This window comes from Laccaria bicolor, genomic scaffold (assembly GCF_000143565.1).
Source record: "Laccaria bicolor S238N-H82 LACBIscaffold_35 genomic scaffold, whole genome shotgun sequence".
Taxonomy (NCBI): domain Eukaryota; kingdom Fungi; phylum Basidiomycota; class Agaricomycetes; order Agaricales; family Hydnangiaceae; genus Laccaria; species Laccaria bicolor.
The window spans coordinates 1-23,688 of NW_001889906.1; the positions used below are offsets into that span (position 1 = coordinate 1).

Genomic DNA, 23,688 nt, shown 5'->3' on the forward strand with positions numbered 1-23,688 from the left:
TGTGTTCTTGACACTGTTAATGTTTCGACGAAGCCGACCGGACCCTGTTGGCCCTCAGCACATCTGGCGAGATCGACGAATATCGTGTTGTGTCTGTAGACGAAAACGGTGTACAGTTCGAACATAAACTCCCCTACGTAGATGTATGTCAGCCTCATCATCCTTGCAATGTTATCTAATACAGTTCACAGAGGAATGAGAAACTCAAAGCCGATAATAAGTCGCTGATTACAACAAATGACTCTCTTAAGTGTGAGATGTACGATGTTAAGGAGAGGCTGCGGCAGATCGAGGAGAGGCAGCGGGAGACGGACGACGCCGTCCTTCGATGGGAAATAGCTACAAAAGTGGCGGAAGGTCTCTTTTTCTCTTATGCCCTCGATGGTCTGCTGACTCGCCCCCATAGCTTTTGGTTACCTGCTTTTAGATGAAGGCAGTGCCGTCTCCAAAACCTCAAAAGCAGAAATGGCTAGGTACAACATTGATAATAGTATGTTTGTATGCTCTCTCCTTTCACTCCCTTGCTTACCCTTATATTACAGTGACAGAGCTTCGCTCCCTGAGCCAACAACATCGCATACGCCCCAATACGCGCACTCCTCAAACTACTGCTGCTTCAAAAATATACAATTCTATCCCGCTTTGCTACCGCCAAATCCTTGATTACATTGTGCGCGAAAAGGCTCCCGTGTACTCAGTTAGGGCGGCTATAAGTCACCCACAGGTGAAAAAGTCAGACATCTCGGTCTTTCTAGCTCCCTGTTTCCAGCAACAAATGAATCCTGCCACGGAGTTATTGCAATCAGTTCAAGACATGGAGGTCGTAGATTCGGTGTCTGGGGAGTTGGTTCCTATGTTTGTGGAGGGCTGAATACAAAGTTGCCCCTGTATACATGGTGACTATCCAGTTGACTTTTTGTAATCCTTAGTTCTCTCCTACCTACATTGTATACCAACATAATACTAGACGACAGCTACCATACCTTCTACCAATCAAATCAAAGCGGTGAGATTTCACTCACCTTTGCACTGCTTTGACGCAACGATGAGAACACTAAGTTTACGTCGTTTTCGACAAGGGGCCGATGTTTGCCAATAGATCGTAGCGCACTATGGAGAGTCAAGAATCCGATATCAGACTGAATGCAGAGCAAGGAAGAATAGAGTCACTTACAATTGCCCACCCACAGAGTCTGAGAAGTTGAAAAGCATCAAGTATACATTGAATCCATCGGGTGACCAGAGCTCCGAAAAGATGCGGTCATAAAGAGGGCGAGAAATGCGCCGCGTAACTGGGGTGGTTGACTTCAGCGCGGCGGCTGTGTTTAGCGTGCGACAGAGAAGACCCTTCAATTTCTACCAAATGTTGTCCATAAAGCTGTACCTTGATCTTGACACATCTAACTGGATTTCCGGAGGAATGAGATGTGTAGGGAGGGGCGTAGAAGGAGGGCACGAACATGGTCGTTCAGCTGTAGAAGCGGATAGTGGATGAATGACTCACAGGTGCAGCAGGTACAAAGTCCGTGAAACTGGCATGAGTGGACGGAGCAGCTGTGAGTGCCAGTTCGAATCAGGGAGGATCGAGGACATAGTTAGACCACAGGTATGCACCAAGGGGCTGCCACCAGAAGATTCCGTAAACTCGACACCCCCTCGCTGGGTACCACTTTGAAATTACGCGCTTGACCATCCAAACATTGATGTGACTCTCTCGATCCTTCTACGAACTACGCTAGGTCAAGAATGGTCTTCTTAACGATAAATTGTCGTCGGGGTCGAGTGTTGTTTGGGTCACTACGGCTATCCCGAACAATATCACGCATTGATTTTCCCGTCTTCAATTGCAGGTAGGAGGACGTCAAGAAGGATCCCTTCTTATTGTGGGGTGTCTGTCGACGGCATCCGATCCTTATCTTCGGTTTGGGACCCGAGCTGTACGACGTTCGTTTGCGAGAATCTGTGTCATGACCACGTAATCCGTGCGAGGAAGTCTCTTTAACCGCTTGGAAGAAGCCTCTCGAGAGGACAAGTTTCTGCGACTAAAAGATATGGGGAATGAACAATGTCCACTGGACGGTCTCGTACGCGAGAGGTGTAAGCGCTCGCAGCGAAGTGAACGCCTGGACGAGCAGCACCATCCGAGCCAGCCCATAGAGAACGAATCCAGCAGCGATCGAGTACTCAACCCCCAACTGCCAGAGGCTTTCGAACAATGAGGAATATAGAATGCACAATATGGCATTTAGCAACGGCACACAAGTGACGATCAAGGATGCTGTTCGCCACAACATACGTTCGACGTGCGAAGGGAAAGTGAATGCCCAGGCAATACAATGGATACTTCCAAAGACCACACCAAAGAAGGTACACAAGAATAGGATCCTCAATTCCCATTCGCGGTCAAACTTGTACGCGTAGTAAGTGGGAACGCGGCTGTTATCTTTGATGTCGTCAACTTCGTTTGCGTTTGCCATGTCGCGGATAGGTTCAACAACTGCGCGAATAGGGCGAAGAATCAAGGGAAAAAGGACCCTGTGCCAAAATCCTTGGTTTTCGCTGTCCGACTTCCAACTATACTGCGAAGCAGATTCTGCCGGACCAGAAAACGAGGGTAGGGGTGTCTTCGTGGCTTTCTTGTCGACCACCTCTTCTGGTACGCAGCCGTCCAGATCACTGTCAGGGGATCTCAAGTTCTCCTGCTGCACAGGAAGGTGACCTATGACCAGCTTTGATTCCGTAGCCTCCTTCAAATGTATGGTCACAGGACTCCGTACGTCGAGAGGCTTGTGCCACCAGAAGAAATACATCACTCCGTTCAAAGCCGCAAAAGCCAACGTTACGAGCTCAAGTTCTGTTATGACGAGCCCTTGCACTCCACGCGCGATGCATTGAACGATAAACCAAAACGTTTGGAATACCACCAAACTTTTAGCAAGCATGTCGCTCTTGCTCCTGTCCGCTATCTCTTCTTCTGTGATTGAGGGGAAATCAATTTCCCCAGTCTCGAGCAAAACCTCGAATTCTTCTGGAGAGAGGACGCGAGGAGTAACGTCCGTGCTGAGAAGCCTGAACCCTCCCATTTGGATAAAGAAACCGTGTGTTTTTGTCCATCCTAACCAGCCTTTGTAATTGAGAACCAATTGAAGATTAGAGATGCCATACCCCTATCTTGGTACTTGTCCTTCAATTGCCTGGCACCAACCCATTGCCTCATCGCCCACAAGATTGTCATCTCAGGCGCAAGAATGGCATACGCCATCACCTGCAGCCGTCGTCGTGCAACAATCCAAAAGCTATCCCCATCGGCGGGAATGTTAAGGTGCACAGCGAGCCAGGTGCAGGCGAATATGGTGAGAAGGCAGCTCCAGACGATGTCCCAGATAGAGCGAGAAGAACCACCAGTGTTGAAGATGATGGGACAATCACAACTGGTGGAATCAATGGCGCGTGAGTTTACTGTGGCTAATGGCACTGCGTTGACGTCTGACGACTGCCTAAGAACAGAGAGTGAAAGGATGAGGACGATGGTTAACATGAGCAAGCTTCATCCGACCCTGATTGACCGGATCTTCGGAGGCGCTGCCGGACTTATGTAGGCTTAACGGTGAATGATTGGCAAGGCATGGACTTTGGGAACTAGGAAAGTCGTGAGAGGTCGTTATGTAGAATATACTGAGGTGCTGAAATTACCACAGTCGTTGGTGGCAACGACGAGGTCGATGTTGAGATGCGGTGGGAAGACGTGCCTGATGTAGCCGCGTCCAGGACCAAAATGAGACTTGAATATCATGCTCCCACTGCAAATCCTATTCTTCATCTTCCTCCCAGCAGCAGCAGCGCGTCGACATCCATTCAATGATCTCTCATTCCCTAACCACCACCTGCTTCAATCAGACGCATTTCCTGTTGTAGACACTACCTCTTTCACCCCGACTGCACCGTCATCCGTTTCCCCAACCATTCCCCAGCTCAAGTCACGTCCGACGACGGTGTACCGGCCTGACTCTCTCGACGCCCTCCACCAATATCGGCTTCGATCTTTACACCACTCTCAGAGCCTGGTGGATCAATTACAATGGAATCCTACAGAAGTGCAAGGTCCCGATATAGAGGAGCGACACACTCTTGCCCAGCTAGCACGCATGGCTGGCAACGCGTATGCCCTTCCAGGTCAAAAGAATTGGTACGAGATTGACGAAGCATGGAATATGGTGAGTTAAACTTGAGTTCAGCAGCAGTTTTTTTGTGACGAATCTATGCTAGAGCTTCCCCTTTGGCTGGGAAGAGTCAGAGGGATTCAGAGGTCACGTCTTCCTCTCTTCCGACAACTCGACCATCGTTCTTTCTATAAAGGGAACCACCCTTCAAGGCCCAACGTCCAAGCTTGACAAATATAATGACAATCTGTACGTCCCATCCCACATATGTCCAATACGCATCTAAGCGGTCATTACTAGGCTCTTCTCATGCTGCTGCGCCCGAGTCGACCTTTCATGGATATTTCGCACCGTGTGCGATTGCTACGCTAAGAACTGGCGCTGCGACAGCAGATGCCTCACCGATGCGCTCATCCAAGACAGTCTTTTCTATTCTATTGGAGTCGTGCGTGACCTTCCCTCTGCTAAAATCTGTTTCACCATAAATCCCAAATAGAAACTGGTAGACGACCTTCTTCGCATCTACCCGGGCTCCAACGTGTGGCTAGTCGGACATTCCTTGGGAGGCGCCCTTGCCAGTCTGCTCGGCGCAACTTACGGCCTCCCAGCGGTCGCATTCGAATCTCCCGGCGAGCATCTTGCTGCGAGCCGTCTCCACCTCCCGTTGCCCCCGCCTCCCCACAACGAATCTAACCCAGCCTATTCGGCCCTCGATCATCGGCCAATCGCCACCACTCATGTATACCACACCGCCGATCCCATACCACAAGGTTCATGTACAGGCTTCAATTCACCCTGTGCCCAAGCGGGCTATGCATTGGAGACGCACTGTCATCTCGGAAAGACTATTGTATTTGACACGGTTGGCAAGTTGGGGTGGGCAGTGGACGTCAGGAAGCATGTCATCCGTAATGTAGTTCTGGAGGTGTTGGAAAGAGATGAGGTCGAGTGGGGCGAGGATGAAGACGAAGACAGTTATTGGTGGCCTGGGAAACGGAAAGACAAGGATACAAAAACGAAAAAGCCTGGACCAAGAAGAGGAAGAGACGTCCCCCGGGCAAAGGTAGAGGAGAATTGTGTGGTCAGTGTCTATCTGGGTGATTCATGACACCATTTTTGACTTGACTGATAGGACTGTTACAAATGGAAATTTGGAGATTTCAAGGACAAACCTGAGGACTTGTAATTCAAGCTTTGAAGACGGAATTTGTTGTAAGATAGATTCATATAGAAGGCGCCACGCGTGGAGGCCCCATATAACTTTGATACCTGAGCCGATGATTACTTTCCCATTCACTCGGCTGCGTGACGTTCCTTCCTTCTTCTCATAGGTGACTACAGCGATGAGGTTAAAACTTCGACATACTGGACGTTGAATCATTGATTCAAATTTCCGGCGATTTAGGTATGCTATTTCTAATGTATGGTTGATGAAGCTCAGTTTCTGATTCTATCTCAGCCCAGGTCATTAAAGTGCTCCTCGTTGCCTCCAACGCTCTCGGCGTTCAACACATAAACCTCCAACTGACGACTCAGACCAACTGGCATTAGCCTGAAGACCCAACATATGTTTTCTAGTGTCACTCTCCACACCTGCTTTGCAACCCAACAGTCAAGAATGTGACACACCAAAATTCATTTCGCTTTCCCTGGATCGGATAAATGACCGCTATAACTCTTACTGGGGCATGATCTCAACAGGGAGAGCTGTCCTGATGTCCAGACGGCTGGAAGTCTTGTTTGCATCTTTGAGGAGGTGCCCGAGGTATACAGATTACTCTCGCACTTTTAAGGTCTCATCGTTACGTACAGGCTTGGATTTCGTAGTGGCTGTCACTACTCTGAAGAAGCTTATGAATACACCATCAAAATAGCCGTTGACCCATTGATCAGACAAGAACGGCGCACCTTCCACGAATCGTCAGGGTACTTTAGAAGACCTCTCCTTTGAGCGTGGACGCGTCTCCGCCATGCGGTGGCTCGTGAATATCATTCTAGGAGCGGGGACCCGACATGGGAAGTGTGAAAAGGAATTTTGTTCGTCAAAGTTTCCTTAATCGGTGCTACCTTGACTAAAGCCTTTTATAAAATTATCAGTCCTCGGCAAATGCTCATCATTCTTGGCTTCACTCTAGTCACAGAGTTGGAAGACATCAAGTTTGACGATCTACCTGACCATCAAAGAGGACCTGAGGTCCAGATTTGCTGTTTGACAGTGGGAGTCCGGTGGTCGACCACTCATCCTGGGCTTGTCATGGACCCTGGGTTGGGGAACCATATAGCAATTAGGAGCGTGGAGTCTGGAGACCCTGACGTTCATGTCGTAGTCAGGGACTTTGTGAGTTCGTTATGTTTTCTGCATAGCTCTAAAACTTGATATAAGTATGACAAGATCAGTACTACGTGGCTAGTTATAATTGACGTTTTGCAATGGAAGCTCGAGACACCACGGACAGACACTTCAATGGGTTTTTAGACTGGTTATTAGTTTGAGTAGGTCCCGAGGTCAACTTATTGGGCACAACACAGAATAAAAGCTAGATACAAGTACACGAATTTACAAAGGTCCACTCAAGTTCACGTCGACGTTGATTTTGGCCAAATGATGTTGGCGACTTCGATACTCGTCATGTCAGGTGCGTCTGCCTTCAAATGCTCCAGAGTCTTGTGCAAAATCGCTGCTGCTTTTTCTCCAGCGTGCTGCTGCTGGTCTTCCAACGCCTTCAACACCTTTTGCCAAAACTCTTCCCCCTCTTTCTTTTCCTGCTCTGTCTGGCGCCACCGGCCTGCCAAGTATCTCCCTCCCAAATGTGGCCCCGCAAACCAGTCTCCCCCACCGTGGATGTGCAACTTCAACCTTTGCCCACCTCCAAGCAGCTAAGCACAGGTTCCAATACGCATGCTGTCAGAAATCACGCATCCCGGCTCCAAATCGAGCCCGTCAAGGAATCAGTTCCACGCCCAAGGAGAGTAGCCATATCCAAGCGCGTAGAGGCGTGCAGCCCCAAGAGCCGATGCGATCCAAACTTTATCATACCCATCTACTAAACCGTAATCGTCGTCGCCGTCTTCTTCTGGTATCGCATCGATTGCCGCTTCTGCCAGGTAATCCTCCGTCCACCAATAAGTTGCATCTGTTATGTCAGATGTACACCAAAGCTTATTTGCCATGCTGAACACGGCATGCCAGACAGCATCAATTGCTTCAGGCTTCAATGACAAGTCAAGCTGACGGACAAAGTTGTAGAGTGCGATTTTCCGACTGTCGCCTTTGGGTAGTCCGCTGGGTACACCGCCTACTTCTTTCCCGTCGAGCAAATCCTTTAGACGCGATGTAACAGTTTCTGGTGGATAGGGATCTGCGACCAAGGGTACGATCCAAGGATGAGGAAGTACCTCCATTCTGCAAGAAGCTAGGTCTAAGACCTGTATTGCATAGTATTTATTAGTAAGAGGTAGTGGTTGCTTTCCCCCACAGAACGCACAACTGAACTTGAACTCGGACCTAAAATTATTATCTACTGCTAATTGAATGTTACAAGGGAAATATGAAAAGCGACTAGTTTGCGACCACCGCAGGAAGATTCAGAGGTTTGGCGGGGGTGAATGTGCGTCCACCAACCAGTCTTCCCTGAACATATACTCTCTCGATGTTCCGGTCATCGCCGCAGAACAAGAACCGTTCGAGCCACTCATCCAACTTTTTCTCTTTATGTTCCTCGTCCAGGTGCACAGACGCAGCCCCAGTCCCGCTCCTCACTGTGACGAGAAGCGCATCAAATGCCTTTCCCGGTGCAAATGATCCGATATGAGCATCGAGCCCGCAGACCGAAGCTCCCCCCATCGTGGCAAGGTAGAAGAGGGTGGCGATTGGAAGGTGTCGGTTCGCGAACGAGGTTGGTGATGATGAGACCACGGTGGGAGACGACGGGTGGAAGGAGAGGACTTTGGAAGCCATGCTAGCGTGTTGTATCGCCGTGAGCATCGAGTGTGAAAAGCCGCCTGACACATCTGTTCCCAATCCGACCTGAGTCGAAATGTTAAGATAGTTTTTCTGTCAGTTAAGAAAAAAGCTACCTTGATGCCTTTGTCTAAGAACACACCCACTGGAGCAACACCGCTTCGCAAATTGAAGTTGCTTGTTGGGCAATGGCTGATCCCTGCTCCTCGCTTTCTGATTAATTCGACTTCTTCAACCTCAAGGTGAACAGCATGGGCCAAGATCGTGTGTTTGTTGAGCAGACCGTGCTTGTCATACACATCGGCGTAGCTGTTTGCATCTGGGAAGAGTTGCTTTGTGTACTTGACCTCTTGTGGATTCTCAGAGATGTGCGTTTGGATGCGCAACGTTGGATCCGAGGATGCGATTTCACCAAGGGATGCGAGGAGGTCCGAGGTACAAGAAATGGCGAAGCGCGGAGTAAGGATAGGTTGGACGAGAGGTTCATTGGACGCTGCTTGTGGACTTGGTCCCGAAGGTAGAGATCGTATATACGTGATGAGTGCACGGGTGTCGGCCAATGATGATGAGGTGGACGATTCGACATAGTAATGCGGGGACTCGCGGTTCATGTTGCATTTCTGTGAATCATGAAAATTTGACGCAAATGGGAGTCGTGAACCACTTACGCCGACGAATGCTCGTTGACCATAACTGTGCACGATATCTGCTAAAATCTTGGTTGACTCAAGATGCAATGTACCGTAGTAACAACAAGTCGTTGTCTACCACAGATGTAAGAAGGGAAGAGCCTATGCAGAAAACTGACATACCCCCGCGCCAATAAACTGCCTGACTACCTTCTGGTATGTCCGCTGCGCGAATTCAAGATCGGAGAATTTGGCTTCCGTAGGGAATGTAACTTTTTCCAACCAGTCCAAAAGTTCATATTGTTGGCCGCTGTCGGCCGAAACGTCAACCCCATATGCCCCAAGCTGGAAGGTCACGAAGGAGACTTACACCCCCATATTCGGAACTTGAGGTGCGTGCTACAATGATAAGAAATGTTGAACAACCATCAAATACAAGGCTTGAATATGAGGAAGAACCGTGTGGGTATCAACGAATCCTGGAATAAGGAACTCGCCGTCCTTCAGCTCGACGAGATCTTCGCTCAAGCATCCACGCTGCGCCAACTCATCTTGTAGTTGATGCGGCAGAACCTCTTCTGTGATCCACTCGATATTTCCAGTAGGTCCAACAGCGATAAGAGATCGAGGGAAGGCGCTGTACGCCGTCAGACTGGTTGGGTTGATGACCGCTCCATAGAATATGGTTATGCTTCCCGACATTCGAGGGTATTCTCCTAGGGTATGAGTTGGTTATGTAGAAAGATAAGCTGGGCGGTTCAGCGTCAACCCGAACGGATCGACCAGTTGACGGATGTCCGACCGAAAAGATATTTATAAGATGTCGCTCAACATCACCTGTGTTCACTGTAGGCTTCACAGGGTGCTTAACGGCGGTTAACGCTGCATCCCGAGGAGCTGGAAACTTTGAATCGTCGTATCGTTCTCTGCGAGTTATCCTTTCTGTTTGTCGTTGTTGTCAATGAGTTCCTTTCAACTTCACTACAGGCGCGCACTACGACTTACTTCCAACATCCGGTTTTGCATTCGGTATCTCGGTTCTTTGCTGCTCGGACTACCTGGCTGATCTGAATAAAATCTATATCTTGCGTGCAACGAGTACTCTGCAGGAAACTATTCCCTAAATCTCAATTTCACATGGACTGGGGCCGCAACAAGCTTCCACCTCCAACTTGGATCGAATACTTGCCAGTCAAGGTGCCCAATACCTCTTCAGGCTACCTGAGAAGCGAAAGAGTCATAAATCAGCCATGGGATCTTTTGATTTTTCTGCTCACTTGATATGCGGTTAGAGACGTGGATCGAAACAACGCTCTACCCGCCACACAAGTGACATGAGGTTGGGCCTTGCACAGCAAAACTCGGGAAGCTTTGATATTTCCTACTCGCTCAGGCACTTAACCCTGTCTTGACTATGAAGCTGACGCTGGTCACTTTTTGATGCGGTCGCCCCGGATATTCTCGCACTAGCCCAACACATCAAGGACGGCAGCTCGTGACGTTTTAAACGAGGAGGGATGTACGATATCAACATAAAAGCCATCCCAACTCCCTCACTGTGAAATTGCAACCAAACATTGCTTCCAGATGGGTGTCTTCGTGATCAGTGGGAGAAATCTGATGCCTTGAAGTACTTATTCTCTTTGGCGGTCACAAGTTCATGCTCTTTTCCTTGTTCTGTAGCACGGACACGTTCGGAGAGGTCTGGCTTCTTCGGATTTTATTGATCGCACCGATCTTGCAAGGATGCCACTTGCTATTTATACCCTTCTCGGAAACCCGACGGCCCTGCCCAGCTATCCCCGCCAACCTCCTGCCATTCCTGCTGTCTCAATACCAGCTGTTCGAGGTTTCCGGAGTAATTGGAAGACATATCTGTCATCAACCTCACTTATAGTATGCATGCCTGAGTTTTGGCAGAGGCTACTAATTTCATTTTCGTTGTTTTTAGGAAAAAGGCAATCATCTATACCTCTGCTGCTGGGGGTGCTCAGTCCGCTCTTTTCTGATTTATTGCGAATCTGATCCACCTTCCAATGGGGATAATTCATTCACGTCTATTGCATCGCTTGTTCCATCCGACGAAATGATGTATCACTTTCTGAGTGTCTTGGGCACGGATTCGCAGGACGAGTATTCATCGGCACTACGGATTACAAAAAATTTGCCCTCCAAGTCGCGCCTTGGAAGATCGGGAGACAGATGTTGCAGCGAGAAGCAATATTCTGCTAGACCTGCAAGGACGATGCATATGAATTCTTTTGCTTCCAGCATCTCAAAGGATCGATCATTGGTCCCACTATAATAGACGTCTCAGACTTCGCATGGATAAATGGTGCGGTGTTTCTTTCTCGTGACACACTCTTTGATGATTACATGATGATAGCCAACCAAGAACTTTGTCTCATTCATAAACGGGGAGTCATGCATGGCGAACTTCGAAAGGAACGCGTTGTCTTGCGGAATGGAATTATCTTATCGATTCTTCGCACAGAAGAGTCGAACATCAATGGACGGGTCGCAGGCGATGCTTCGAACCAATGGAGTCTTGTCGCTGAATCTCGAGCACCCGGTGCCAGGCGCGGACGTCGAGAGAGTCAGAAAGGCCCAAGGCGAAGACAGGAACCGCCATGGCGTTGACTAAACGAATGCTCATGCGATTGTTAACTGTATAAGGTTCGGGACAGAGATAGAGGTATATTCCAGACGGTTTCACTGGGGATTCCTCAGCAGCGGCGACCTAGCTACTGACAGTCTGAACCTTCACCATTACCACTTCCGCCTCGGCCTGAACCTTTTATCCCTCTTCACCACACTGGCACACCCAATCCCTTTGCCCTCTTCGTTTCACGCGCTCAAGTTGCACCATGTTCTTCCGGTGCCTCGATCTCGTTGACTGAGCTCCCACTCTCCCATTGCTTCACCTTTCTACTCCCTTTCTTCTACGGATTCTCACAAAGATAATGGTATCGCGTGAATGCTTTTCGGCTGCGTTGTGATTAATCCGAGCCAGTGGGCCCTGGCCCAGGCAAGGCCTAGGAATCAGGGGTGCCTCCAAGGGCTTCGCTGCAACTTCGCTGCGCGTCCTTTCCACAAGGCTTGACTACGATTTTTAAATAATTCGTATCAGCGAACTTTATGTAGCTGGACACGAAGAATCCGATTTCGTAAATCATTGACCCTTCCATGACGCATTTCTCAATGATGGTCGGGGGGCATGTGTGCGCCGGTGTCTCTTGAGGTGACAGCGGTGCAATTTGCGGTTGCTGTGAAGATGGGCGTTCGGGTCGGAAGGATCCTATCTTTGTTCAAGCTAGTTTTAGTTTTGGCTGTTGTGGGCAAGACAAATGTCAGAGCGCTCAGAGTGGAGCCGAATGTTTTACGCTCGATCTAGGATAGTCAGCAACTTGTTCCTTGTCATACTTCAAACTTCAGAGTACCCTGATAGTAGTGACTACGTGCCAATTCTTATCCGTAATGACATCAATCTTATGACCTTCCTGATAACTTCGCTCGCCGCATCATTGTGATTGATTACTACGCGCTGCATTCTTATTCACTTGGCCTTTGGGAAGCTTCTTCCAGTTAAGACATGATGATAGCTTGGACGCCAATAGTGAAGCTTGAAGCTTGAAGCGCACACCAGATGAACTTCTGAATGACTACAACAGCCCAATTACATCATATCGCGATTTATACTACTGTATGATACTCATGGCCGTGGCACATTGCATGTTCCTGCATGACCTTCGAGCGGTAGATTTCTCCAGTGTGGAAACGATTATGACGAAAGAGGTGAAATTTGGAGAGATCGTAGATGATGATGATCAGCCTGAGCGGCGTGCGTGGGCAGGTACAAGCGTATCGGGACAACCGGCCCTCTAGTGACGCCGGTTACAAAGACGCGTCGAATACACCCACTTTGACGCGTCTTTACGCGTTTTTACGTTGCGCGACAACGGATAAGGTGCAAATGATGGTGAAAACGCGCTTTTTGAAGCGCAAATTCGAACGGGTAAGACGTAAAGTGCAAGTAAAGTGGTCTTCTTGTATCTCGGCCGTATCCGTGTGTAGGTGAACCTCTGATCCGTAGATTCGCCATGAGGCGTATGAGTTCGAAATGCAACAGACCCTGCGAGATTGTTGCGCAATAGCTAGACCCGTGAAAGGCTCGCAATTGGTCCCACTGGGCCAGATAACCTCATTGAGATCATTGCGGAAAGTATATGGCACGCTTGTAGTGGAGGATCAGATGATGGAGAAGTAGACGAAATTGCACTTGGATGTGTTTGAAAATTGAAGGGAACAAGAGATACTTCATATATAACGCTAATTCAAGGGGTTAGCCGATTGCACCGCCAACAGTCAGGGGAACAGGGGAATAGGGAGCGCAGATTGTAGCCTGTAGGTGCTGGTGGATGCCTGTGAGATATCAAGGTGATCAAGACAGCTAGCTGATCTGCCCTGGGTGCTAACTCAAAAAGTGTAGTCTCAAAGTACAAGACGCTCAACTTGAATGTATGAGGCGTCAACGTTGGCGGGGACCTGTGAATTATTCAGGTGTTTGCGATGATCGCGTGAGAGATGCGCCAGCATTATGCATTGGGTTGATGCTTGATAGAGATGAAGGTTGTCATCGACGTGGTGGATTTTTCTTCTGTAGCCGAGGGCGACGCCGCGAGGCTGACCCTGCAATCGTGCCGAGGATTTGTAGATCGGTGGGATAATCTACTAGAAATTAAGTAGATTATTATAGAGAATGCAAAGCAATGAGGACGATGAAGAGTGTAGCAATTTCAGGTAGTAGTAAGTAATGAGTAAGTAGTAGTTGTGGGTAAAGATATAATCGGTGATTAGAACGATGATTGAATAAATAACAAGCGCTTGAAATGTCACATCGCTCTGAAAATTATATAAACGAAAAATGGCTTTTCTCGTCCCTTGTGTCCTTCCCTCCACTCATTGGCACTGCGTTAGGCGGCGACCTCTTCTACCTTGAATCCATCCTTCTGTCATGCCTTCTCTTCGTCGCACCGCTTCGTCTCCTTCAGTTCGCCTTGCCCCGTATTCCTACTTGAGTCCACAGGTAGCTCGCGGTCACGGACACAGACGTTCGTCCGGTTCAGAGACCAGCAACAGGCGGGTCCTTGCCGACATTGAGTGGTGGAAAGTTACAGATGGTCAGTGCGACACCAACGTTGACCAGGAGTCGGAGGACTCTACCCGCGACGACGAAGACAACGTCGCAGGCACAATCGCTGTCAGCACTGAGCTAGGTGTTGAGCACCATTCTACTCAAATCCTTTTATCCATTTCAATGAGCTCGCCAGAGGTGTGTGATCATCGCCCCACCTGTCCTCTTGCGAGCGCTGACAGCACTTTTTTCTCGTTAGGACATACCAACCGACGAGTTCGCAGCACTTTCAATTACCCCACACACGCCTACACGCCGGCAATTTACGGCTGAATCGTCTTCCTCTTCGCTGGAGTCGAGCCCTGTGTCGACGGTGATTGCCCTCGACGCTCCCCGCATCACACTGTCAGACATGGACTTTGGTCTCTTCGATGGTTCACTCCTTCCACCCACCGTCCAGCGGTCCCACCGTTATAGTGCTCCAGGTCTCACGCGTTCTTATACGTTTGCGAACTGTCTCTCCCTTCAAGAGGAACACGCCAGTTACTACGCTGACTTTAACGTCTCTCCTCTCTCCTCTTCGCCAGCCTTTCTCAATTGAAGGCTATTTAATAGGGGAAGAGCTTAAGCATCCTTCTAAAATACCAGAGGAAGCGACTTCTGGTTTAGCTTCTCAACTTCTTCATGCATCACATCTGTTCTATGCAACCCATCTACTGCAACGCCATTTCATCAGCATCATACACATTCACACAACGTCCACACACAGCATTCTACTACATTCAGGCCTTGTCCGTCGCCATCCCTCATCATTTGAACATTCAATTCCAAAACCTCTGCATTTTCTTCTTTTTATTCATCATTGCTTCCAATTTCTTGATTTATATCTCACTTCATTGCATTGTCGCACGACAACTTATGACCTTTCCGTTCACAAAAGTTTGATGACGTTATTTCAGTTAATTCAACACAGGCAGCCCCAATGAGCCCATTCTCGCCTACACAGCGGGCTTGGTGCTCCATTTCACTTAACCCTCGTTCACCCCCATCACATTCCCTGGACAGCTGATGCCTTTTTACGACCAACTTTCTGCGCCCATGATAACTTTACCGTTTATCTATCTTTACATATTTTCAGCATTCCCTCATCTTTTACCTTGGTTTTTTTTTTGAGTACCTCGGCATTTAAGTAGCCAACCCACCCCATCCCACTCGCCCTCACTCCATTTGTAACGACTAGACATGCACACCCGTTCTCATCGTTTTGTCCTCGTGTCTCTCCTCCTATGTTGCCCGCTTGTTATCAGTTTGCAATTTGCTCTCGTTACTCACGACCACCGTCACGAATTCCCCTCCCTGATTTGTCACCCCCTCCCTCCATTTCGATATCACCGGGTGTTTGTTTCATTCATTGAAAAATACATCCAATGGTAAACCTACCTAGACCTATCTACAACCCCGAATACCAGTATACCCCTACCAAAACATAGCTACCGACCCGTGTTTCCGCAATACATTCTTCTGTGCCCTGTTTGAAATTGAATAGATCAAATACAATTTGTCTGCTTCCTAAATTCTCCTGAAATGTGGCGACGAGCGCAGCCCCGGAGACACCGAGAGCGCCCTGAAGGTATCAAAAGGACGCCGGAGGAATCGAGGGTGGGGATCGAGGTGATGTGCAGATGCATACTCGCCAACGTGTGGGGCAATTTGAGTTGATGGTATATGTGCCCGTTAAGGATGAGGATGACGCGCTGACGTAGGGAGCTGGCAAGCGCAGCGTGCATCATATGTACCGAAAGAAGAGATGCGCGGGGTTTCCATTATCGTTTCATTCCCGAGACGACCAAGGGCCCACCGACTTTACTCCATGGCGATGGGGCGAACGGGCCATAACGGAATTCCGCATGAGGTATGGAGCGAACCTTGTTCGTGTTTATCGGAGGCAGAGGAAGGGGTCGCATTCCCTGAAAATGAGGCGTCTGTGGATGGGCCTGCACCGGGGGCGGCTGGGGTTGCCCAAGGCGGGCTTTCCAAGCCGTTCGTATTGCATTAGACCGCGCTAGAAGCTGAAGAATTCCACGATAAGCGACAGAAACACGACATGGTAAATAAAGAACTCACTGCTTCTTTCTCCACACCATCAGCGATGCTATTAATTATGTTTTCGACGACGCTTCGGTGGTTACCCTGCGGTTTATCATCGCGGAACCGCATCATCCGCCAGCTTGAGAGCGCAGGGTCCCAATGAACCTCCACGATGCGATCATCGTATTGCTCAGATGACCGTTTCATGCTGCGATTCAAAAGGAAAGAATCAGCTCCGTGTAAACATAAAACGGAACGCATTCGTCGGCAAGATCAAAACTCACTCTTCCCATTCATCCTCAGCGACGTGCATTTCGTCGTATTGTTCGTATTTGGGTACACCGCGCTCATCGCCACACCAAACGTGTAGGAGGAACAGAGGTTTCGCGCAAAAGTCAGGTTTATCAGGGTTAGACGGTAGTGGGGGGAATCGCAGGACTAGCTTAAAGTCTATCGAGTTCTCTGAGGGAGGTTTCCATTTCAGGCTTCACAAGGAAGCAAGGGAGAGTGCGCCAATTAGTATTAATGGAGGAGGTGATTGATGGCGATGAACATACATGTTAGGGTCTGTTCCAGGGCTATAAGGCGAATTGACGCAGGTGTAGATGAGTCCATCATTTTCATGTTGTAATTTAGGTATGTCGACATTGAAGACCTTTTCGACGTGATATGAAAAGCTGATTTCTTTGACGCAGATACTGTGGATAGGGTATCAGAAAGGGCCATGCCAAGACTAGCAAGTAGTGACATACGCAAATGGCTGTGATTCCGTCATGTGTGGGTGATCGCGTATCATCTTTGCATAGGGCTTGTAGAACCACTCCGTCAATCTCTATAAAGGTCTCATCAAGGGCTGCCGGTCCCCAAACGAAATGAACAAACACCGTATCGTTTGTCAAGAGTTCTGGACATGACATTCTGGTCGTCAATAACCAGGCAATCGAAAGCGAGGAAGCGCATGGTTTCCTGAGAGATGTCCATTTACGGTAAGACGTGAGCAAACGCAGAACATACCCGCTTCGTATTTGGATCAACGTCGATAACGAGCTCGCCGTCAACGAGCGTATTCTTCAGAGGCATCATAGGATTCTCATGGTGGGGAAAGAAAAGGCCAACGAGTTGCCGATAGGTGTTATGTCGATCAATCTGAAATGCTCTTTGTCAAATCACATTCCGAGCGTGAACTAAGAAAGAACGCACGACATATATCGACTGATCCTTCGTAGCATAGTCTGTGACAACCAGAAACAAGACACGCACGCCATCCGACTTTTCGCAGACCCAAAAGCTGATGATCAACACGAGATTAGTCGCGTGCCACCCGCGCGAGTTTCTTCACAACGTACTCTTGATTTTCTAATTTTCCCAAATCCCGTGCACTAAAGCTGACAGGTTGGCTTCCGGGAAACCTAGCACGGAGTCCGAGTTAACGCCGCACCTTGCACTGGCGAAAGGTGCCACTGAAAAAAAGAGACGCTTGCTTACCTTTCATGATCCATTTGGCACATCCTCGCGACGTGTCCCTTCAACCAATGCTCGTGTTCCGACGAACGTGGAATTAGTTCTCCAGGTAAATCAGGTATGGGCATTTTGGGCAGCGGGCGAAGTGAGGTCTTTGTTTCTCGAAAGGAAAGCTTTTATGGTACTTGATAGTCCGGTGTATATTCTGTAGCTCCTTTTGCGACGCTTACGTAAAGATAACCGAGAAGGTCGCAAGCGGCAAGATACTTGTACATGGATAGAGAAACAGAACGACAACAACTAGTAGCAATACGAGGGTATTATACTCATCGATCCTCTGCCCACTCCTGCGTGAATCATAGCATTAGAAATATGGAACATGTACGAGACGAAAGGACTCACGTTCTCCTTCTTGATCTGCGCCTGATAACAGAATGTTCGTTAAAAGGAGATCAAAAGGTTCATGAGACTTTTACGAACCTCCTCCTCTGGCGTAAAGTCATTGACAATGTTGAAGAGTTTTCGGATCTCTTCAGGAGTCTTTCCTTTAATCATGTTCGCGACGGTTTTGCAGCCGACATCACTATGTGGCGCAGCTGATCAGTATCGAGTGCCTACATACAAGCAGAGCTAAACACGCACAGTAGTGATTTGATATCAAGGTAATTCGCAGCCAAGATGATTTCGAAAAGCATCTCCTGGTCGACTGTGATGAATTTCTGGTCCCACTCGCTGATATCGGTCGTCCGTTTGCGTGTCTCATCTTGGCTTTGTTCGGTATCCGCTGAAGGGAGTGGTTCGCCCCGGTGATGTTCGCAGTACTCGAGTACCTAGAATGATTCAAAAAAAAAAAGGTGTCAATGTCTCTTAAGTTATCGATGACGCGCCAATAACGTACCTTCTTCAAAACGCTGGAGGAGACGTTAGGCAGAGGGATAGGTTGATCTGATTCGCCAACATCTAAGTGAAAAAGGGCGTGAATACGTATACTGCGGTATTGATGTTGCAGAACAAGTGAGACTTACCCTCGAGCATGTTCTTGATGAGAACGGAGCGTTCTACGACGTCCTTGTCCGCGTTGAACTGTTCATTATCGGAAGTAACGAGAAGGACCATTTTGGAAGTGGATAGAAATGGGAATTGAAAGGCAGTGGCTGTTGAGACGTGGAGTGGAGGAACGAGTATAAATTGGGCGCAACACGGCCCTCGGGGATGGCCGAGCCGCGTGCGGTGACCTTCCGTGACTCAAGCCTTGTCTTGGCTCAATGTCACGCTCTGTTGTTTTTCTGCAAGTATGTCCTTTCTGGCTCGGTGTTGTAACGCAGCACGAAGTCCATTCTCTCTCCTAGGTAACTCGACTCAAACACTTGTTCTCCTTTTTGTGTTGAACCCGCGACAGGAGGTGCGATTCGTACGGCAACAAAAAGGGCAGGCGGTACAGTCCACAACCATGGCGGCTCTCCTGGTAAACGCCTCGGTGTCAAAAAGTTCTCAGGTACGTCTGGCATTGTTCTTCACAAAAAACTCGCTAATAATATGTGCGCCTACAGATCAATATGTAATCCCTGGCAACATAATTGTTCGACAACGGGGAACCTTGTTCCATCCTGCTCAACATGTACGTCTAGCTTTGTCCTCCGTGTACCTTATTGCACGCTAATTTGAGGGGCCAGGTTAAAATGGGACGCGACCACACAATATACGCGACCGCGCCAGGCGTCGTGCGATTTTACAAAGAAAAGTGGATGCGAGGTGAACGAAGATTTGTCGGAGTTGTCCTCGAACGCGGTGAAGTCCTTCCCCGTGACCTGGACTCTAGGGGGCGCAGTCGATATTGTGGTCTTGTACAGCTCAATAGCGTTACTCCCAGTACCCATTCAATATCCACAAATTGACGCACCATATCTCGACTTGTTATATTGATGGATTTTAAGTATCATGCCACTCAAGCCGGCGCAGCTGGATCTAATAGTGTGTGAGTGCGGCATCTAAAAATATCATCATCGTTCACAGGACGACGATGTATAACTACCCCTGCTGTCAGCCCTATACCTCACACACATGGCAATCGATACCCCTCTGTTAACCATAACGCCTCTAACGCCCTCTGGTGAGCCCCTGGTGCTCAATTACATCAAACCCGACAACTAACATTGTAACCCTCAGAAATCCCATCTGAAGAAACAATCATAACAGAAGGCATCACCCTAATCGAATCAACGTCCTCGTGGCCGGAAGGCAAAACCTTCTTCAACAACATCAAAACCCTCTATCACGCAAAGCGGTTGGGGGACGGCGCCCCATGGCACGTTCGCCTCAGTGAACACGCCCCCGAAGAACTGACCTTTGACCAACTCTGGGAGAACCTGGCAATTGACAAGCCTGTGAAGGAAAAAGAGTATGCACGTTTAACTCGGGCTTCATCGAATCCTGCAGCGTAATGACTGACTGAACCTCAGATTCATCCACGAAATCCAAAAGGTCACCAAAGTAAAGGAGCTTTCCCCAACAGCGAGCATCTGGACGCTGTATTACACTTTCACGCCCCCCGTGTCACCTCGTGTCTTTACAGTGGTTCAGGTGGTGCGCCTGCAAGAAACGAAGCCACGTACTGGGTACGTCTACGGCGCATTTTTACACACCCATGCAAACGATCTTGACAAAGTTGAATTTTAAGGATAATCGTTTCGCTGTCAATCGATCTTTCGTCGAAAGGGGACGAGGAGCTCGCCAAACTAGAGGAGAAGGGCGTCAAAGGCCGCTACGTCAGCGTAGAGCGAATCAAGGAGCTTGATAATGGGAATACAGAGTGGCGCATGGCCACCTCGAGCACTCCTGGGGGGAGCATACCCAGTTTCATTGTTGAAAGCACGATGGCAAAGAAGATCGCTTCGGTAAGATGATTGTTCTTCCAAACTTGTTCTTTGGTCTTTTTGACAGAGAAGGTTTCTGTTAGGACGTCCCACAGTTTATAAAATGGGTCAAAAGCTTAGACGAATAGGCCTGAAGTTTGAGATGGCATTGTTCTTGGGTTCTATAATGGTTTGATTGTTGTATTGTTACAAGGCCGCACCTATAACTGGCCCTGGGGGGATAAACTTTCTTTGTATACATGTTGCATGAATTCCGAATCTCTTTCTGTCTTTCCCTTTCATGCGAGCTCCAGATATCGCTCGACTAAAAAAGCGAGATTAAGTAACAGAACGCAGCAAGCTTTTTACCACTCACCTTCCCAGCTAGTCACAGCTTCATTCCACAACTTGACTTCATGCTCCCTCGTGCCTCCATAATGCTCGACAAAAACGTCCCCAAACATCCCTGGCTCCCGCGCGATACTTTCAGATCTCATCATCCTGATCGTCGCCGATTCCAACGACGTAGGCAGCATCTTGACCTATAACACCGTCAGCATTCTCCCCCCAATAGTGTCACAACCAGATTACCTTTCCAGTCTTCCTATCCTCCGGTGTAAAATGGCTAATCGGCGGGCCAGGTAACGACAATTTTTGATTGATCCCTCTCAAGCCCAGTAGGAAAATAGCACTGATCGCAAAGTACGGATTCATGTCAGCTCCGGGTATCCGCACTTCCAACCTGGTGGCTGCAGGAGGAACGGAGGGAGGGGAGATTATCCGGATGGATGCAGCCCGTGAGTCGTACCCGTATGTCACGGCGTTTGGTGCCCAGAATGCTTCTCCGCCGACGAGTCGCTTGTAGCCGTTTATCGTCGGTACAACCTATTTTGTGCCTGTCAAGTGAAGGAAAAGAATGAATGTATTTAGATAAATACCATGGGCATGACTGTGGTTCAAATTTAAAAAATCAGCAATGAGATATCAGGGGGGGTTCACGACATGGAAGACGCACCGTCGGCAATCCCGTCAAGGATGCCAGCGAGAAACCACTCCGCTTCTTGGCTGATGAATTTCGTGTCGTCGTAAGAGGCCCCAATTCTCCCGCCAACAAGCTCAGAATCGGAGACGGCGAAGATATTCCTGCCGTTCTTGTCACGCAAGGATACATGAACATGTCTAGCGCAAGTTCAAAAGGATCCTTGAGATACCTTGATCCGACTTACCCGCTGCAGCCCGGAAGCTACCCGTGCATCAATACGAATCTGTGGAAGAAGGGGGTAGGACATACATTTCCCCATGGCTTGGCCATAAAACTTGGAATGATTCCGTGTGTCATGCCAACACTTTTCGCCGTATATTTGAACAAGATTGCATTGTCCGCCATCCTAAGAGCCGAGGTATACGCCAGTGCTGTCTCCAGAACACCTGGGCCTGTCTCCGTGTCTGTTACGTGGGATGTTCCCTTAGCCTTTTTATCTGTGATAATAAGAGAAAGAGACTCACGATGGCCTTCTATTGGGATTTGGAATTGCAAGCTCTTGTCGAAGAGATCATGAAAGTATTGGTTGTTAAGTTGCGTTCGAAGCAGAGAATATCCATGCACTGAAAGGATGGAGATAAGCGTTGTGGAAGGTTTATTCCTTATAACTTACTCACTTCCGGGCGTTAAGGGCTGTAGGTCTGTAAAGTTCTTCTTTGACACAGATTCAGCGGTCTCTGTAAGACGGTTAGCACTCGTTGATAGATAATTGGACCCATATTACAATACCTTTGAAGTTGAAGTACTGGAAACACGGTGAATCAGTCTAACATCGACCAAAATGCGTAAGTCCATACCTCATACTCAACCCCAGCAAAGCATTCGTATCCTATATCAGCAGCCCTCTCCGTCGTTATCTTTAAAATTCCACGAGGATCAACGACAATTGGCTGCTTGCTATCTGGATCAAGAAACGAGACCAAGAAGAACGGAACGTCATTTTCCCAAGGTATTCTGCGATAGCTCGACAAGTCGATGGACGCGAGGATGTCCCTATAGCCATTCGCCTTGTTCGAAATCAAAAGTTCCCGTGAGTATACTGTGTCGTGGATGTCCCAGCCGCTGCTGCGGATGAGATTTTGAGACGAGCGGTATTCTGACGAGAACTGACAAGATAACGCTGCAGAATCCAAATCCGTCTGAGGAAGCGGCACTTAGAAACTTCTCCTTGGACTAATGTTCTCGTGAGCAAGTGAGCAACGGAATTAAAATTATAGTTGGGTACCATGAACTTTCCACGAAGGACACCGTCGACTACCGCAAGAAACTTAGCGATAGCGAGATGATAAGCGTATGACACTAACCATCGATGCCTAGACACTATCCATGAGAGACACAGACGAAGATGGCCCTTAACAACGCACCGGCAACCTTTACTTTGGTGTCACTCGTGAGGAGATTCTTCAGATCCTGGAAAGACTTGGGGGAACCGTCTGTGGCCATCTTGGCAATGAGCTGCAGGTGTGACGTGGTACTCAGGTTGTATGATCGCGTACACCCCGTGACGTAATTGCTCTCTCTCATGCCCGTACAGTCGTGGACAAGCAAAGCCCACTAATTTGGTATCTTGGTAAATAATGTATCTAGAGCTGAGATTTTTCCAGATTCTGGCTCAGATTTGCGAAATGCGTCGAAAAACGCACCTCCGAAGTTTTTCCCACGAGGAATTGGCGTGGCCAAAATTTTGGACCAAAAAACTGCAACATTTGGGGAGAAAAACAGGTCGAAACCGGCCAGAAATTATCGAAAGTTGGTACCTGTGCTGGGCTTCGGCTGGAAGCTACTCAGAAAGGGCAAAGAATCTATCAGAAAGGGATTTCCCTGCATTTCGAAAGCCTAGTGTGATGGAATTTCTTAGTCCCGTGATAGATGTCACATCAAAAAGTGACTAAGTGCCCAATTTGGGTCAATGTTTGGCAATTTTTTCCAGAAGAACCGCTCGATAAATTGTTTCGAAACTTGATGGGCAGATTGTTCTCCGTGAAAGGAAGCGATTCCGCTATTTTTCATATTTTTCTTGGCACTTTTTGGTGTCCGGCCAAAAATTTAGGGTCTATTTTTGTATATGGCCATTTTCTCCAAAACGGCTCGTGAGACTTGGCTGAAATTTGGCCAGAAGCTTCCCTCAACGTATCTGCACGTTTTCCGGGCACTTTGGTAGCCATCAATAATTTCCATTTTTATTAGTGGGCTTTGCTTGTCCACGACTGTACTACCACCAGAAATATGGCTCTATGTATTCGCATTGGCCTCATACATCCCAGGCGCATTCGATACTCGCTGCCCAAATGCAATCACAGCGTTCACCCGCGACCCATACGGTATATGTGTCCACAACCGCTTCCGCTGTGTAATGAACAC

The 23,688-nt window shown here is 48.5% G+C and overlaps 12 protein-coding genes across 12 annotated transcripts; 6 read left to right on the plus strand and 6 right to left on the minus strand.

Annotated features, from left to right (window-relative positions):
• LACBIDRAFT_295257 (uncharacterized protein) lies at positions 1–713 on the plus strand (the record flags this gene model as incomplete). The annotated part of the gene is made up of 5 exons (XM_001885948.1): positions 1–143; positions 192–357; positions 407–490; positions 543–670; positions 699–713. The coding sequence occupies exons 2-5, from the start codon at positions 258–260 to the stop codon at positions 711–713; spliced, it is 327 nt and encodes a 108-aa protein (XP_001885983.1). The 5' UTR covers positions 1–143; positions 192–257.
• Positions 714–807: 94 nt separating this feature from the next.
• On the minus strand, positions 808–1,462 carry LACBIDRAFT_331582 (uncharacterized protein; the record flags this gene model as incomplete). Its single annotated transcript, XM_001886044.1, has 4 exons — positions 808–885; positions 1,023–1,110; positions 1,175–1,356; positions 1,385–1,462. 4 exons carry the CDS (start codon positions 1,460–1,462, stop codon positions 808–810), a joined length of 426 nt encoding a protein of 141 aa, XP_001886079.1.
• Positions 1,463–2,042: 580 nt separating this feature from the next.
• On the minus strand, positions 2,043–3,128 carry LACBIDRAFT_238678 (uncharacterized protein; the record flags this gene model as incomplete). The annotated part of the gene is made up of 2 exons (XM_001886045.1): positions 2,043–2,436; positions 2,569–3,128. Coding segments are annotated over 2 exons (954 nt in total), but the record flags the coding sequence as incomplete, so codon positions are not given.
• An 879-nt stretch (positions 3,129–4,007) lies between these two features.
• On the plus strand, positions 4,008–5,319 carry LACBIDRAFT_145392 (uncharacterized protein; the record flags this gene model as incomplete). Its single annotated transcript, XM_001885949.1, has 6 exons — positions 4,008–4,214; positions 4,267–4,409; positions 4,461–4,605; positions 4,657–5,108; positions 5,205–5,241; positions 5,293–5,319. Coding segments are annotated over 6 exons (1,011 nt in total), but the record flags the coding sequence as incomplete, so codon positions are not given.
• A 1,376-nt stretch (positions 5,320–6,695) lies between these two features.
• Positions 6,696–7,041, plus strand: LACBIDRAFT_307346 (uncharacterized protein; the record flags this gene model as incomplete). The annotated part of the gene is made up of 1 exon (XM_001885950.1): positions 6,696–7,041. Exon 1 carries the CDS (start codon positions 6,763–6,765, stop codon positions 7,039–7,041), a length of 279 nt encoding a protein of 92 aa, XP_001885985.1. The 5' UTR covers positions 6,696–6,762.
• Positions 7,042–7,109: 68 nt separating this feature from the next.
• LACBIDRAFT_331585 (uncharacterized protein) lies at positions 7,110–7,579 on the minus strand (the record flags this gene model as incomplete). Its single annotated transcript, XM_001886046.1, has 1 exon — positions 7,110–7,579. A coding segment is annotated over one exon (468 nt), but the record flags the coding sequence as incomplete, so codon positions are not given.
• A 70-nt stretch (positions 7,580–7,649) lies between these two features.
• Positions 7,650–9,546, minus strand: LACBIDRAFT_185911 (uncharacterized protein). Its single transcript, XM_001886047.1, has 6 exons — positions 9,210–9,546; positions 9,121–9,149; positions 8,934–9,060; positions 8,790–8,885; positions 8,238–8,741; positions 7,650–8,187 (listed from the first exon to the last, which is right to left on the minus strand). The coding sequence occupies exons 1-6, from the start codon at positions 9,450–9,452 to the stop codon at positions 7,720–7,722; spliced, it is 1,467 nt and encodes a 488-aa protein (XP_001886082.1). The 5' UTR covers positions 9,453–9,546; the 3' UTR covers positions 7,650–7,719.
• A 4,220-nt stretch (positions 9,547–13,766) lies between these two features.
• Positions 13,767–14,829, plus strand: LACBIDRAFT_307350 (uncharacterized protein; the record flags this gene model as incomplete). The annotated part of the gene is made up of 2 exons (XM_001885951.1): positions 13,767–14,082; positions 14,144–14,829. The coding sequence occupies exon 2, from the start codon at positions 14,587–14,589 to the stop codon at positions 14,827–14,829; it is 243 nt and encodes an 80-aa protein (XP_001885986.1). The 5' UTR covers positions 13,767–14,082; positions 14,144–14,586.
• Positions 14,830–17,607: 2,778 nt separating this feature from the next.
• On the minus strand, positions 17,608–18,592 carry LACBIDRAFT_192726 (uncharacterized protein). The gene is made up of 6 exons (XM_001886048.1): positions 18,459–18,592; positions 18,334–18,393; positions 18,076–18,265; positions 17,914–18,016; positions 17,836–17,856; positions 17,608–17,780 (listed from the first exon to the last, which is right to left on the minus strand). The coding sequence occupies exons 1-6, from the start codon at positions 18,547–18,549 to the stop codon at positions 17,760–17,762; spliced, it is 486 nt and encodes a 161-aa protein (XP_001886083.1). The 5' UTR covers positions 18,550–18,592; the 3' UTR covers positions 17,608–17,759.
• Positions 18,593–18,840: 248 nt separating this feature from the next.
• Positions 18,841–19,328, plus strand: LACBIDRAFT_238794 (mitochondrial 54S ribosomal protein YmL2; the record flags this gene model as incomplete). The annotated part of the gene is made up of 3 exons (XM_001885952.1): positions 18,841–18,928; positions 18,984–19,051; positions 19,107–19,328. Coding segments are annotated over 3 exons (378 nt in total), but the record flags the coding sequence as incomplete, so codon positions are not given.
• Positions 19,329–19,494: 166 nt separating this feature from the next.
• On the plus strand, positions 19,495–20,336 carry LACBIDRAFT_307354 (uncharacterized protein; the record flags this gene model as incomplete). Its single annotated transcript, XM_001885953.1, has 4 exons — positions 19,495–19,543; positions 19,600–19,831; positions 19,893–20,048; positions 20,111–20,336. 4 exons carry the CDS (start codon positions 19,495–19,497, stop codon positions 20,334–20,336), a joined length of 663 nt encoding a protein of 220 aa, XP_001885988.1.
• Positions 20,337–20,470: 134 nt separating this feature from the next.
• Positions 20,471–22,770, minus strand: LACBIDRAFT_191578 (uncharacterized protein; the record flags this gene model as incomplete). The annotated part of the gene is made up of 15 exons (XM_001886049.1): positions 20,471–20,610; positions 20,662–20,827; positions 20,877–21,170; positions 21,224–21,234; positions 21,301–21,464; positions 21,512–21,528; positions 21,577–21,731; positions 21,792–21,890; positions 21,945–22,004; positions 22,057–22,072; positions 22,125–22,389; positions 22,439–22,500; positions 22,553–22,581; positions 22,632–22,640; positions 22,692–22,770. 15 exons carry the CDS (start codon positions 22,768–22,770, stop codon positions 20,585–20,587), a joined length of 1,452 nt encoding a protein of 483 aa, XP_001886084.1. The 3' UTR covers positions 20,471–20,584.
• Between the last annotated feature and the right edge of the window lie 918 nt (positions 22,771–23,688).